Source organism: Coffea eugenioides, chromosome 5, assembly GCF_003713205.1.
Source record: "Coffea eugenioides isolate CCC68of chromosome 5, Ceug_1.0, whole genome shotgun sequence".
In the NCBI taxonomy this organism is placed as follows: Eukaryota; Viridiplantae; Streptophyta; class Magnoliopsida; order Gentianales; family Rubiaceae; genus Coffea; species Coffea eugenioides.
This window is the reverse complement of record NC_040039.1, coordinates 45,923,912-45,937,072: the sequence shown is the minus strand read 5'-3', so window position 1 is coordinate 45,937,072 and position 13,161 is coordinate 45,923,912. Positions and strand designations below refer to the sequence as shown.

General features: G+C 35.2%; 2 protein-coding genes across 2 annotated transcripts; one reads left to right on the top strand and one right to left on the bottom strand.

The window, feature by feature from the left end:
* Positions 1 to 3,367: 3,367 nt before the first annotated feature.
* On the top strand, positions 3,368 to 8,747 carry LOC113770739. The gene is made up of 5 exons (XM_027315308.1): positions 3,368 to 4,114; positions 4,199 to 4,276; positions 4,466 to 4,539; positions 4,633 to 4,740; positions 8,368 to 8,747. The coding sequence occupies exons 1-5, from the start codon at positions 3,478 to 3,480 to the stop codon at positions 8,479 to 8,481; spliced, it is 1,011 nt and encodes a 336-aa protein (XP_027171109.1). The 5' UTR covers positions 3,368 to 3,477; the 3' UTR covers positions 8,482 to 8,747.
* Positions 8,748 to 10,475: 1,728 nt separating this feature from the next.
* LOC113769997 (taxadiene 5-alpha hydroxylase) lies at positions 10,476 to 12,425 on the bottom strand. The gene is made up of 3 exons (XM_027314343.1): positions 11,474 to 12,425; positions 11,164 to 11,351; positions 10,476 to 10,772 (listed from the first exon to the last, which is right to left on the bottom strand). The coding sequence occupies exons 1-3, from the start codon at positions 12,423 to 12,425 to the stop codon at positions 10,476 to 10,478; spliced, it is 1,437 nt and encodes a 478-aa protein (XP_027170144.1).
* Positions 12,426 to 13,161: the final 736 nt, after the last annotated feature.

Sequence of the window (13,161 nt, the reverse complement as noted above, 5' to 3'; positions counted from 1 at the left end):
TGCACCTAACCTAATAAAATAAAAGACCTACTTATATCTGCTCATGCACTCTATGGATATTAAAATCTGTTGTTTAGTTTGAATTTGATCTTAATATAAGGGCAGTCCATCACATTATCTTGTCATATAAGTGAGATTTGAACAATTAGCATATTTGAAGAAAATTATTGCTAGTGGAATTTCGGTTCTTGCAAGCCAAATTCTTGAATTTATATTGATTCCAAGAACATATCATCATGAGACCTCCACATTCACCGATCAATCAATTATGATTTATTGTATAATTTAGAACATTAGTAAAGCATCTCCTTCTCGATAGGGATTACAATCACTAAATATCAGTTTTTGATCTAGTTGCAAAGATATACAACAACTAACATGCTAATTTAGAGGAATAACCACATCAAATAAAGTATTAAAACATCTTAGACCACTCAATTCAAGAAAACAATTAAAAGTAATGAAGTACATACTTTAGATTTGTAGCCAAATAGTTCTAAGTAGATAGCTAAACCTATTGGCAAATCAAATGAAATGAAAGATTTGCCTAAATGGAATCATCAATAAAATAGCAAACAATTTGAAAATTATCATAACTAATAGTTAAAACAACAAAAGTAGATACAATCTGCATATGGAAAAATTTATGATGATAAACTTACTTTAAATCACAAATAATAATTAACAAATGTGATCTCCTCCCTATCATGCCTATCTAACATGGACAATTGAATTAAAACACTAAAAAATTAGCGCACATACAACCATCAAGATTACAGATTTTTTACAACCAAAAAGTAGATTGGTTAAAGAAAACATACCTATTGAGATTTCTTACAACCAAAAAGTAGATTGGCTAAAGAAAATATACCTATTGAGAAAGGTGTTGCAAAATGAGTAGCTAATGTAGCAACATACGAATTTAATAGGCTACATGATTGTGGTGGAAAAAAGTTGTAAGTAAATGAAATGAATTTGAACAGATGGAGGTAACGGCCAAGAAAGCAAACTTCTCTACTAATTAGCAGTAATTGTGTCTTAATATCTATATAGCATAAGTTTGCAAATAACTGATGAGAAATGCTTTAGGAAATTAAGAGACTTGATGTTAATACAATTAAATGATTAGAAGGGCTTTTATGTAATTTCACTAAAACACAAGCTGAATTTAGTTATACCTACTGTTCAATCGGATATCTGTCACCCCTAGCTTTAAATGTCTAAAAGGACATCTAAGTAATTACAACAAAACTAAATTAGCTATAATGACTTGTATTCAATACTCCAATTGCACTTCAAATACTTTTACATTCCCAAAATAGCCCTACCCTTACGGTTGAAATCCAAAGAACATCTTTACTCTAAACTCATTCTTATATAGTATAAGGATATGGAACATCTTTACTCTAAACTCATTCTTATATAGTATAAGGATATAAGAAACGGTGATTAAAAAATGTATTCACGAAAAATATAAATATTTTTTTGAAGAAAAATAACAATCCAAACAAGGCCATTGTCCTAATAAAATTTTTCTTCTTAAATATTAATTCTTCTTTGGTAAAGGAAACTTTTTCACATGCCACTCATCAAACAAATCAATGATACCGTACCATCCTCTAATCAGTCAATTCATTGGATTGAAAACACCGTGGTTTTCACTATTTTGTGCAGCTTCAAGGTGACATTCCGTTGATTAGAAGAAATGCACAAAGTCGTGTGCCTACTAAAACAAAAGAAACGTTTTCACCCCAGGGAGAACGCGACACGATTTCTCCCCGATTAACAGGACTGAGACATTTAACCCTAAATGACTACAAAAAAAAATACAAAACAAAATGATTAAGAAATAATGAAAGTGTAAATTTGTCAATTCAACTGTTTGATTTTGGCTTTTTAATATTGATGGTGCCTCCTATTTTTAAACCATAACAGGGTTATGTGAATTTGGTTTGGCATCAACCTCTTTTTTTTTTTTGGAGGGGGGGAGGGGTTGGCATCAACCTTAAACATTCAAAACCAATAATTATAGAGAAAACAATTTAAGTTTGAATTCATTTGCTACACTTGTGCTATATACCATCGCTGCTTTATTGCATACAATAGTCCTTTTTTTTAAAAAAAATTAAGAGACTCTAAACTTTATAAGGAAAAAGGGAAAAAAGAAAGAGTTCAAGAGTCGAATTGATCAGCTAATTAATCTTTGCTTACTAGGTTAGATCGTGGAGACCTAAAATAGATAGGGATAATTTCAGAAACCTCCCCTGAGGTTTCATGAAATATCACCTAGTTGCCTTGAGGTTTTCAAAATCTCATTTAGCATCTCTTGAATTGACATTTTGGTAACATTGTCACCCTTCTAACCAAAAGTAATATTAAAAAATTCATGTTTGAAGAGAGAGATTATTTTAGTGCCTTTAATACCCTTAGGCTATAGAAAAATGAACATTTTACAAACCAAGGAAAAAAAGTACTAAATTGGAACTATCTTAAAAGTGAGGAGATGAAAATTGATAAGATTTTATGTTACAACCACTAATCATTTCTATAGTAGAGAGAGACAGTAAAAGCAAATATTTGTTTAAACCATTTCTATAAATAAAACCCTCCATAGCATTAAAGGCAATTAGTATGTAAAAGTCGGTCACATTTGATATTAGCATATGGTCCTAGTCCTACTATCACTTCAAACTCAAGGGTGCTAAGTAAGATTTTGAAAAGTTCAGAAGAGCTAGGTGATATTTCATGAAACCTTAAGGGAGGTTTCTGAAATTATCCCAAATAGATATCTTTATTCTAAGAGAACATTGGATAAATGTGTTTACATAGCTGCATTCCAGTCAAAATAATGCAAGGTCTTCTCCACTTTTTTGTTGAATGTAAGATTAGTTGTTTTTATTCATTTTAAAAATCTATTTAAATAATTAATTTATGAATAACTCTTTACTCTATGGCATGTTAAATTTTTACTGGAAACTTTTTTTTTTTTAAGGAAATGGTTTTATGACATGAGGTTGAAGCACCTAAGTAGGCCCAAATCTAAACAAGTGCAAACCATGTTATAAAGCCCGTCAGCTGCCATGGTGATAACAGTCGACCAGTCCCAACTAAGGAAACTCATCAGAAGACGCTAACTTCAACTTCTCTCTCTCATTTCTTTTCCTGGTTGGATAATCAGGCCCGAGAGCAAATCTCACCCAAAAGGAAATACAGGCCGGACTATAAAGACAACCGGATTTCATCACTTATCAGAAAGTTTCATCACCCCATCAAGAACGTCGCCTATGGTTGGCACAGAACCTGCTGCACTGACCCAGCATCAATTCATTCCAGTATCATGCTTCTGTGGCTTAGGCCAGCATTGGATTTTATTAGCCGAATCTCCACTGGAAAAATTAAAAATCCAATCTCCAATCGCGACATTTTAAACCATATTTGATCTTAAATTAATCAGAAAAACAGTAGTATTGGTTGAACATGCAAACAACCTCGGCTACTCCATGGAACACTTGCTATTATCCCATCCCTAAACGTTTCTACCTTCAAAATCTCCATTTTTCGAGCAATGCTTCTTCCCTCTCTTCCCCAGAAACGTTATTCACCAGGACCCCTCTGACACTTACAGCAACAAACAGTTGCAGCAAAGAACAGGAAAGGAGAAAAAGCCCAAAAAACCCCCAGTACCCATGTCAGAAAAAAACCTCATTTTCACAAGGTTTTTACTCTTCCATTGAAACTCAGAGAACCCAGAAAAGAGAATATCTAGAAACACCATATAGTGATTTAGAGATCCACTCGGGTATTTTTACAAACATGTGGTGGGTAGATTTGAAAGCTGCATTAGGGCAGAGAATTAACATGGAGGGTATTGCTTCTTCTGTTGGGATTGTGGCTAAAGATAAGCATTTGGTTATCCCGCATGTTGCGATACCTGATATTAGGTACATTGATTGGGCTGAGCTGAAGAGAAGAGGGTTTAAAGGTGTAGTCTTTGATAAGGATAACACAATTACTGCTCCTTACTCTTTGAGCTTGTGGCCACCTCTTGAATCATCTGTAGGACAGTGTAAATCTCTTTTTGGCAACAATATTGCTGTCTTTAGCAACTCCGCTGGTAAATTTGATCTGACTCGCAAGTGTTCATGTTTTGTATGTTTTGTTACAAGTATCTGATTTTTACTTATTGTTTCGATTTTAGGACTTCATGAGTATGATCCTGATGGTAAAAAAGCTAGGGCCCTTGAAGGTGCAATTGGCATTAAAGTAATTAGGCATAGTAAGTTTTGTTCTTCATTTCTAAGATTATAATGCAACTTGATGGCGTACTATTTTAAATATGAAGATGATTTGATTCTATTAGGATTAAATTGATTGTCAATTAAAGTAATTAATTTGATAGAACTAAATTCTGAAATGTTGGATGGATTGTCATTGTTTATTCGCTTCTTTGTTGGTTAAACTCTAGAGACGAAGAAGCCAGCTGGAACAGCGGAGGAGATTGAAAGGCAATTTAACTGTGAATCCTCAAGACTTATAATGGTAGTATAAACTTGTTAAAGTAGAGAATCTTCCAGTATTTGTTTTTCTTGCTCTGTTACATAAGTAATATAGAGGTGGCTGTGGCTGTGGCAGGTGGGTGACCGGCCCTTCACAGATATTGTCTATGGTAATAGAAATGGTTTTCTCACTATTTTGACTGAACCATTGAGCCTTGCAGAAGAACCTTTCATTGTGCGGCAGGTTGGTGTACTATCAGTTTTTATAATGTTGATTCTTTATCTAATGCAACTGATATTTCTCTTGATTCTTTTATATATGTATGGTGTAAAAATGTGAGACTGGCATCTCGATAATGGAGCACATTTTCTATTTTACTAGTTTTTTGTTCTCTTCTTTTTTCCCTTTTGGTTTCAATTTTGGCTTGATGGATATGATGCATTACCTAAATATCTATAATTGAATCTACTCTTATGAATTCCTTGGCCATAGTAGGCATACGGTTGATCTGAATGTTCATATAATTTTGTCTTTCACCAGGATAATGTTTATGCTGTATATTATAGTTTTTTGTGTATGCCTGAGAATTTGGAGTCGAACAATTCAAGGCTAGTTTGCTACAAATGGGAAATTTGACGTATCAAACCTACCCAAGACCCGCCTTCCGTGATACTGGGATTTGGTTAATTCTCTTTTGTATCATACAGGAGTGAACACTGTGTTAAGATGGAATCGATGTTACTTTCTTCTTTTCTTTTTTTGCTTATATTTCCTTTTGTTTTTTGCTTCTCTTGTTTTCCTTTGCTCACTTCCCACTGCAATCGCAAATATGCTGCTGGCTAGGCTTCAGACACAACCTCCACCAGAGTCACAGCCACTCAACAAGATGACAAACCGCACACAAACTTTACATGCATAGACTCCTTTTGATGTGCAGAGCATGGTTTGAACCTCAAAAACCCAAAATAGTCCGAAACAACCCTTTCACCATTAAATGTTCATTGATCTTCCAAACCAACACTCAATTTGGGCCCAAACTCGAGATATAATTAGTCAGAAAACCAACACTCGATTGAAAGTACTAGTCCATTTTCTATCCATACCCACGTTGGCCAAAATTTTCTAAGATTACTGCTGATAATGGTCCGAAATACATAGTCTAGTAGCTAGCTTGGGAGGAAGGAAATGAAAAGAAAAGAAAGGTTTTGAAAGGATAATAAAGTTTTTCCATTGTTTGGGAGCAAAAATGGGAAGGAAAAGAAAAGATTTGGAAAGATTTCATCTCCCTTCACGTAAAGGAAAACTTTCCATCCAAAATTGGTCAGAAAGGGGAGGAAAGTGCGGAGGTCTTAAGTAAATTTTCAAATATGACAAAACTACCCTTAAAATCCTGATACAAAAAATTTTAATCCTCGATGAGTCCCCCCACTACAAAACCCTCACCAAAGCACCTCCTTTCACTTTTATAGAAAGGGCATATTTGTAAAGTAACTTGTTTGAATATCTTTTCTTTTCATTTGTATTCAACTCCTAAACAAAAGAAAACTACTTACCTTCTTTTCTTTCTTAAAACTCTCGAACAACTTCGATAGAAACTTGGATCCTTTTCCATCCTTTCTTTTCTTTTCTAACTTATCCTTTCACTTCTTTTCTTTTCTATTCTAAACTCCCAAACTAGCTATAGGTTGAAGAAAAGGGAAAGATTTTTAGATCCCATATAAGGTGGCCAAAGAGGCACATTTTTTGCACTCCTGTTGCTGGAGTTAGATGCTGTCAGACCCATTTGATTACTGTGATCTCTCTGCTCCACCATGTTTATTGATTATTTGGGAGAGAGGTGGAGGGGGATGGGGAAGTGGAGAGTGTGATAGAGTGGGTTGAGGTAGTGAAGCTGATGGAGAAGTTGATACAAGTGATTATCTTCTGTTTGACTGAATTTCTATCTTCATAAGTCCACATAAAATCAACATTTTTGACATACTTGGTAATGGGTCTAAGAGATTGAAATACCGGAAAGTGGGGAATGATAAATTCTGCGAAGAATTATGCCAGAATTAAGCTTTATTTCAAGACTGGAAGTAGAAGACCTGAATCACTCTCATGTTACAAGTCTTTGTTCGGTTGAGTCAGAGTGGTCTTGCAATCACTAATCTTGGCTGATTGTATCTTTGTTTAGCTCTTTATGGAGTAGGTCAGGTTGGGTGAGTTGCGATAAACTCCCTCCATATGTGAATACTTCAAGTTTCTTGGACCCTGTCAAATTCAATGTCTAGTTCCTGGAGTAGCCCGCTCATAGATGATTTGTGTGTGTGTGTGTGAGAGAGAGAGAGAGAGGTGGGTGGGGGGGGGGGGGTTAGTCCATTTGTTTATTAATTTCTCGGCATCCTTACCTCATTTATTTTCTCTTGTCAGTAGCTTACGGAATAAGGAGAGATGATTAAATGTCTTTTGCTAGTTATCAAGGATTGCTAAGTTTCTGAATTAATAGGGAAAATGATCGGTTTCATCCTTCACATTTCACAAAAATATTCTTTTCATCCCTCACTTTTAAAATGAACCAATTTCGTCCTTGACATTTAAAAACTGAAATTATTACATCCCTGAACCCAAATTTCAATCTGAATCAAACCACCAATCAACATGATTACAAATTTCGAGGGTATAATTGGTAGATCACTTGGTTAATTCAACTTGATATTCATGTGAAATTTAATGAATCTAAATAGAAAAAATAAAAAATTATAACATAAAAAAAAAGATTAATCTTTCCTACATTGTTATTGTATACACTGACGGTTTTATGTTCCGCCATATCATTTTAATTTAAATTTAAAACACAAAATTTTATATTTATGATACACATCTAGATTCGTAAGCTGATATACTAACGGTGCATGAAAAGATTTACAAAAAAAAAAACTCTACTATTCCAAGACAAAGAATGGCCTTTTATGTTATAATTTTTATTTTTTTGGTTTAATAAATGTCATGTGAATATGATGAAGTTGACCGAATGATCTATCAATTCTATTTTCGAAATTTATTACTGGGTTATTGGATGGTTTGATTCAAATTGAAAATTAGGTTCAGGGATGTAATAGTTTAATTTTTAAATGTCAGAGATGAATTTGCTTCATTTTAAAAGTGAGGCATATTTTTTGCGAAATGTGAGGAATGAAACAGGTCATTTTCCCAATTAAATATGTGCTTTAACAATTCTGAAGGTCTACAACTCTCTACTTTAGTGCCCTGCTCCATGAATTCCCTTGTATACTGGAGCCAGCATTAGCTTAGAGGACCATCTTATTTGCTGTTGTCCAAGTTTTGCATATTGGAGCCGGCATTATATAGGACCATCTTATCTGTTGGCGTCCAAGTTTTGAGATTTAACTTCTTTTCCCTGTGCTGCTCCCTTGCCGTTGTTCTCAGTTCTAACCTAGAAAACCCCAAGGGTGAGGGAATGTGATGGTAATTTGATGTAGCCCATCACCAGCTACATTTTACCGAATGTACTTATAAAATTTTTCTAGTAAAATAATTTTGTTGTAACTCCTTAAGTTTTAGGTGTGTGCATTTTGATACTCCTTAGATGCGATATATCCTGAGCCCTATCAGTGAATTGCTTCCCATGTATATAGCTGAGAATCTGAGCTTATTTTCCATTTTACCATACCGATAAGACTAGTCCCAACAAAATGCCATGATTTCTATAAACTGAACGCCTAGTTCTGGATTGCTTATTTCCTGATGATATTAATCTGTTGCCAAGAATGGAGAGGCCATATGATACAAAATGATCAAGAGTTGATTGATTCTTTGAATAACATCTGCTTCCTGCCCTTCTCCTAATGATGGACAAAATGTTTGCAGGTCAGGAAACTTGAGGTAGCCCTCGTTCACCGATGGTCTAGTGGGGAGTTGAAGTTATCAAACCATCGTCTTCTTCCATATCCTCAGCAATGTGTGAAAGATCAGCCACTCTGAAATATGTTTTGGTAGTCAGTATATCAACTATTCTTGTATCGATCAACCGAACCTTTTTCCTAGTTTTTACCTTCGTGGTTATGTATGAAAGCCACTCAAGCAAATATATTATTGAATCAAATCCACAAATTTTGACAGTGACTGTAGCAAATTTGCAATTAGCAATAGGAAAATACTTGCCATATACAACCCCTTCTGAAGGTGTAGACGTCCACCCTATTGGCAGGGGTTTAAAGATCTATTTGCATCTCCAAGGAATTCCGTCTTGTTTTCATTTTTTTATAAAATATTTAGCCAATGTTCCTTTTTTTTTTTGTTCCCCATTTCATCTAGATATATTGCTCTCTTCTGATCATCTTTATCAACCAATCTTTTTTTGCATGCTCATTCACACCATCATAGCTGAAAATTTCATGCAGCGACACATCAAATCCTGTGGGATTCCCTGTCTACTAATGCTAAATGATTTTCAAGTTAATACATCGTCAATGCTGTTTAAACAAGGCCAAGGGATCATCAATTCAGCATTGATTTCATAGATTACCTTCTGGTTAACTTGATGCACTATTACTAGATCACTAGATGTTCTTACTGCATTTTTTTTTTTTTTTTTTGTTGCCTGTGTTCATAAGTCGCCCATCATTCAATACTTGTTCTTGGCTGATGTGCTCTTCTGAAGCTTTAAAGCCACGTTTTGCATTAGTGCCTTCCATAATATAGTATGCTAAACTTTGTTCTTGATTAGCCTCTGTACTTTTATTTATCTGGTTCTAGAGTTAGAGATACAGAAGTCGTACTGAATAGGGAATCTGCAAATTGTTAGGAAAACATTGTTATTGTTTTGGACTCTGTACCTTGTATCTAGAGTATAAAAAAAATAGTCAAACAACATAGGAGAATTTGCTAATGCACTAATGTCAAAAGTCAAATCCGCACTTGTCCATGGAGAATGGCCGTTTTATTCTGAAACAAAAAAAAAAAAAAAAAAAAAAAAACACCAAACTAACACAAATCCGTTAGGCATAACTGTAATGAAATACTAGGTGGTTGGAGGAAAACGACGCTACTTGACCTGAAGAGATGTATGCTTAGATCCCAGCTGAATTATTTTGCAACTACCATCAACCATTGGGATAATCTAGGACTCTATACTAAAATACATCATGTTTGACCTATAAAGATTTATGCTTAGATTCGCAAAATACATTTTTGCATATGATAAGAGGTCTGGTACCGAAAAGAAAGGGAAAGAAGAATCTTTAATTACTAGGCTATACCTGGTTCTCTGTAGCCAAAATCTTCAAGTACTAGGTTATATCCTGTTCTGTGTAACTAGAAATATATGGCCTTTACCCCATTAGATGTCTTATTTGTAAGTTCAATCTCTCCATTTAAACTAAGTTACTAATAACTTGGAACTACATCATGTTTGAGCACAGGTGGTACAACAGCTCCCATGATTTTGAATGTGCTATGTTCACCTTGTAAACATTGGGTTAATCATTGCAAAAATTGGTAGTGTCTGTTCTTTCAAAACTTTAAGAGAAACACCAATTTCTCCTCCCTAGGTTATATATGTCTTTAGTTCTTGTCCCACAACTTTCAACTGATTCTTCACAGATGGAATTAATTCGTTTGTATGAAATCAGAATTCATCAAGTTGGTCAAATATATATTGGTGCTTGGAATCCATATCCAAGGCCTCAGTTGATGTAACCAAAAACAATTTCTAGGAATCTCTAACATGCCAATGTTGAAAACTGTTCTCTGCATTCTCTGAAATTTTTTTTTTAAAAAATTCAACTTAATTATTCTCTTGTTTGGTTCCTTATAGATGGTTGGCACTTCTTTGACATGATCTCCTTTTTCTTGCTGGCGTAAATGAGTCGATATCAGGAAGGGGACGAAGGCCAATTTGCTTCTCTTGAAAAATAAACAGCTTTTCAATGTGGAATTTCATAAGTTAAAAACATGTAATCCAATAACAATCTTGTCTATGACAACTTGGGAGAAATTCTAATGGGCATTCCCTGAGAGGGAAATGGTAGAGGATCCACAGCAATGGGTTCCTGAGGATTCACTAAGGACCATTCATATTGTGTAACAACAAAATGTATCAGTATTAGGATGTTTAACTTGGCTAATTGATATCCAGCACACTGCCTTGGCCCTCCACCAAATGGAAGATAAGCATAAGGCTGAACAGGGATCTCAAATCTACTTGGATTAAATCTCAGAGGGTCTTCAAAATACTCTGATTCATAATGTGTTCCATAAGCAGTCCAGAGCACCTGTATAGAGGGTGTTAAATTTCTAATCTTCCATTGATACAGCATTTGTTTAATGTTCAAACAAAACTAGAAGACAATATCAAATGAGCTTTAACAGGTGTACACAAAATTGTTGTTTTGCCCTTCTTAACCTATAACATGCTGTTGATATTAATTATAACACCATATTTGTTTAGTAAATGGAAGTTTGGTTAGATTGTTTTTACATGCTAGTTGCTGATATCTATGATAGATTTCTGAGGAATCCAGCATATTTGAAACCTTTACAGGAATGATGTAACAAATGAATAAAAGAGCCTTAGCTGGAGAAAAACGATATCTCTACCAGATCCCTGAAACATTATTGCATTTTACCAAGTTTAAAAATCTTGAGGAGTGACGAAAAGTTTACCTTCCAGCCTTTTGGAATCGTAAATCCGTCGTATTCAATGTCTACAATCGCTTTTCTGAACGAGCCAAAAATAGGAGGAAACATCCTCATGCTTTCTCTAGCAACTTGCCAAGTATAATTCATCTTCTTTATGTCCTCATGTGTTAAGGTTTCACCTGGTCTTCTGTTGTCCTTTATGTCAAGATGTTCTGCCATGTGTTTAATAACGTTAAACAAAGAATGTTAGAAAAATTACAACTTGGAGTTATAGAATAATCCTAGGAGGCTAAGTATGTATGAATTATCAAGAAAATATGAAAATGTGATGTACCTTGAAGAAGTTGTGAGTAGCAGTTGGGATGATGAGCCAACATCCTAAAGGTCATGGTAATGGCAAAAGAAGTGGTATCATGTGCTGCAAAAACTAGCAGAACCATATTATCCACCACTTCCTTCTCACTCATTTCGCCTTGAATCATCGCCTTTACCAGCCTGAAAAGTAGCATTCCTCCTCCTTCTACTACTTGCTGGAATGCAATTTCTTCCCTCTTTTTTCTCACTATATTTAGCAACATCTTCTCTACCTCAATTCTTGCATTCTTTGCCCTTGAGAATGCCGTTCCAGGGAACCTAAATGGGAGAGAGAAAACCCCTTCCAAGACTTTCTCAAACATTCCCAACATTTCTGGTTGGACTTCAATTCCCAGCATGCATTCAAGCACAATGGTGAATGTCAAAGTTTTGGTTAGTCTATACAGGCTGATAACGTCCTTACCTCTCCAATTTTCGTCCAAATGCGACTGAACTGTGTTGCATATCATTGGCACCATTGCCTCCAGCCCAGAACAGCTGAGGCTGGTGGCAATGATTCCTCGGACGCAACGGTGTGCATCCCCTTGCGTCTCCATGATAGAATCAGAGCCCATGAGCTGAACAGATGAGGTAGGCCATGAGCTAACCACCAACTTGAATTCATTAGACAGAAAGAACTTATTAGCTTCGGCTCCATTTACCACCACAGTTGGTGACCCCATCAGCCTAGTTTTGAAGGTCTTCCCATTTTTTTGGATTCTTGGTTGAACAAACTCCTCGTACAGCCTGTTATTCTTTTGGGCTTTGTGGAATTCTAATGTTTCACCAATCCAAGGAAGTCCCAGCTCTCCCGGTGGTAAATTTTTCTTGCTTTTATTGTTTGAGCTAGTGAAGTTATAAAAGACAATAGCAAGAGCCAATGCAACAACTGCAGAAAACAAAGGCAGAACGAAGCTCAAATCGAAGGCCATACTGGTTTTGAAGAAGGAAGATTGGGTAGAATTTGGAGGTTCTGAGGGAGTTTAGTTTGCTTGGTTTCGAGGACAAGATTATTCTGCAGATTTATAGTGTCTGCTGCTGATGAGGGAACGTGTTCCATAAATAGAATATTATTAAAGTCAACCTTTTCTCGTGTCACATCAGTAGCAATTCCACTACAGTCAATATTTCTTTAATTAATTCCAAATTCCAATCTCTAATCAGAGGCACTGAGCTACTCTAATGTAATCTAACTAATTTGCCATTTGTCCGAGATAATTATCACCAAAATTTGACAGATTAAAACTTCCTCATCAGGATTCGAGCTCAAATTCAATTTAGCTTGATCAGGATGGTATAGTCAAGAAATTGGAACGGAACTAGAGGACTTGCTTGTGTCTGCTCCATCTTTAATCTTGAGTTCATCAACGAAATATGCAACTTGAAATTGTTGAGCAACCAATGTCAAAGTGCTTCTGTTTATTTTTCCCAAATTACTTGGGGTATTTTTGACTTCACAAACAAATAAACAGGATTTTATTATGAAGAACTAAGTATCTATTTGGAAGGAAAATAAGAGGTGAATTTAGCAGAGCTAATACGTGCTCTCTCAAGCACAATTTTTGCTTTAAAGTAAGTTAAAGTGCCGAGCTTAGTCATAGCTGTATTTAGATTCAGGCAATCTTGATTTGATCTATACTGCAACAAATTGACAAAATCTATGATCAT

Bases quoted from the DNA above. Each gene is read 5' to 3' on its own strand.
- LOC113770739 (XM_027315308.1), top strand. From the start codon at position 3,478: ATGCAAACAACCTCGGCTACTCCATGGAACACTTGCTATTATCCCATC. The intron at 4,277-4,465 runs GTAAGTTTTGTT...GTTAAACTCTAG, and splicing joins CATTAAAGTAATTAGGCATA to AGACGAAGAAGCCAGCTGGA. The intron at 4,540-4,632 runs GTAGTATAAACT...TGGCTGTGGCAG, and splicing joins AATCCTCAAGACTTATAATG to GTGGGTGACCGGCCCTTCAC.
- LOC113769997 (XM_027314343.1), bottom strand. From the start codon at position 12,425: ATGGCCTTCGATTTGAGCTTCGTTCTGCCTTTGTTTTCTGCAGTTGTT. The intron at 11,352-11,473 runs GTACATCACATT...AACACATGGCAG, and splicing joins CTACTCACAACTTCTTCAAG to AACATCTTGACATAAAGGAC. The intron at 10,773-11,163 runs GTAAACTTTTCG...CCCTCTATACAG, and splicing joins CGATTCCAAAAGGCTGGAAG to GTGCTCTGGACTGCTTATGG.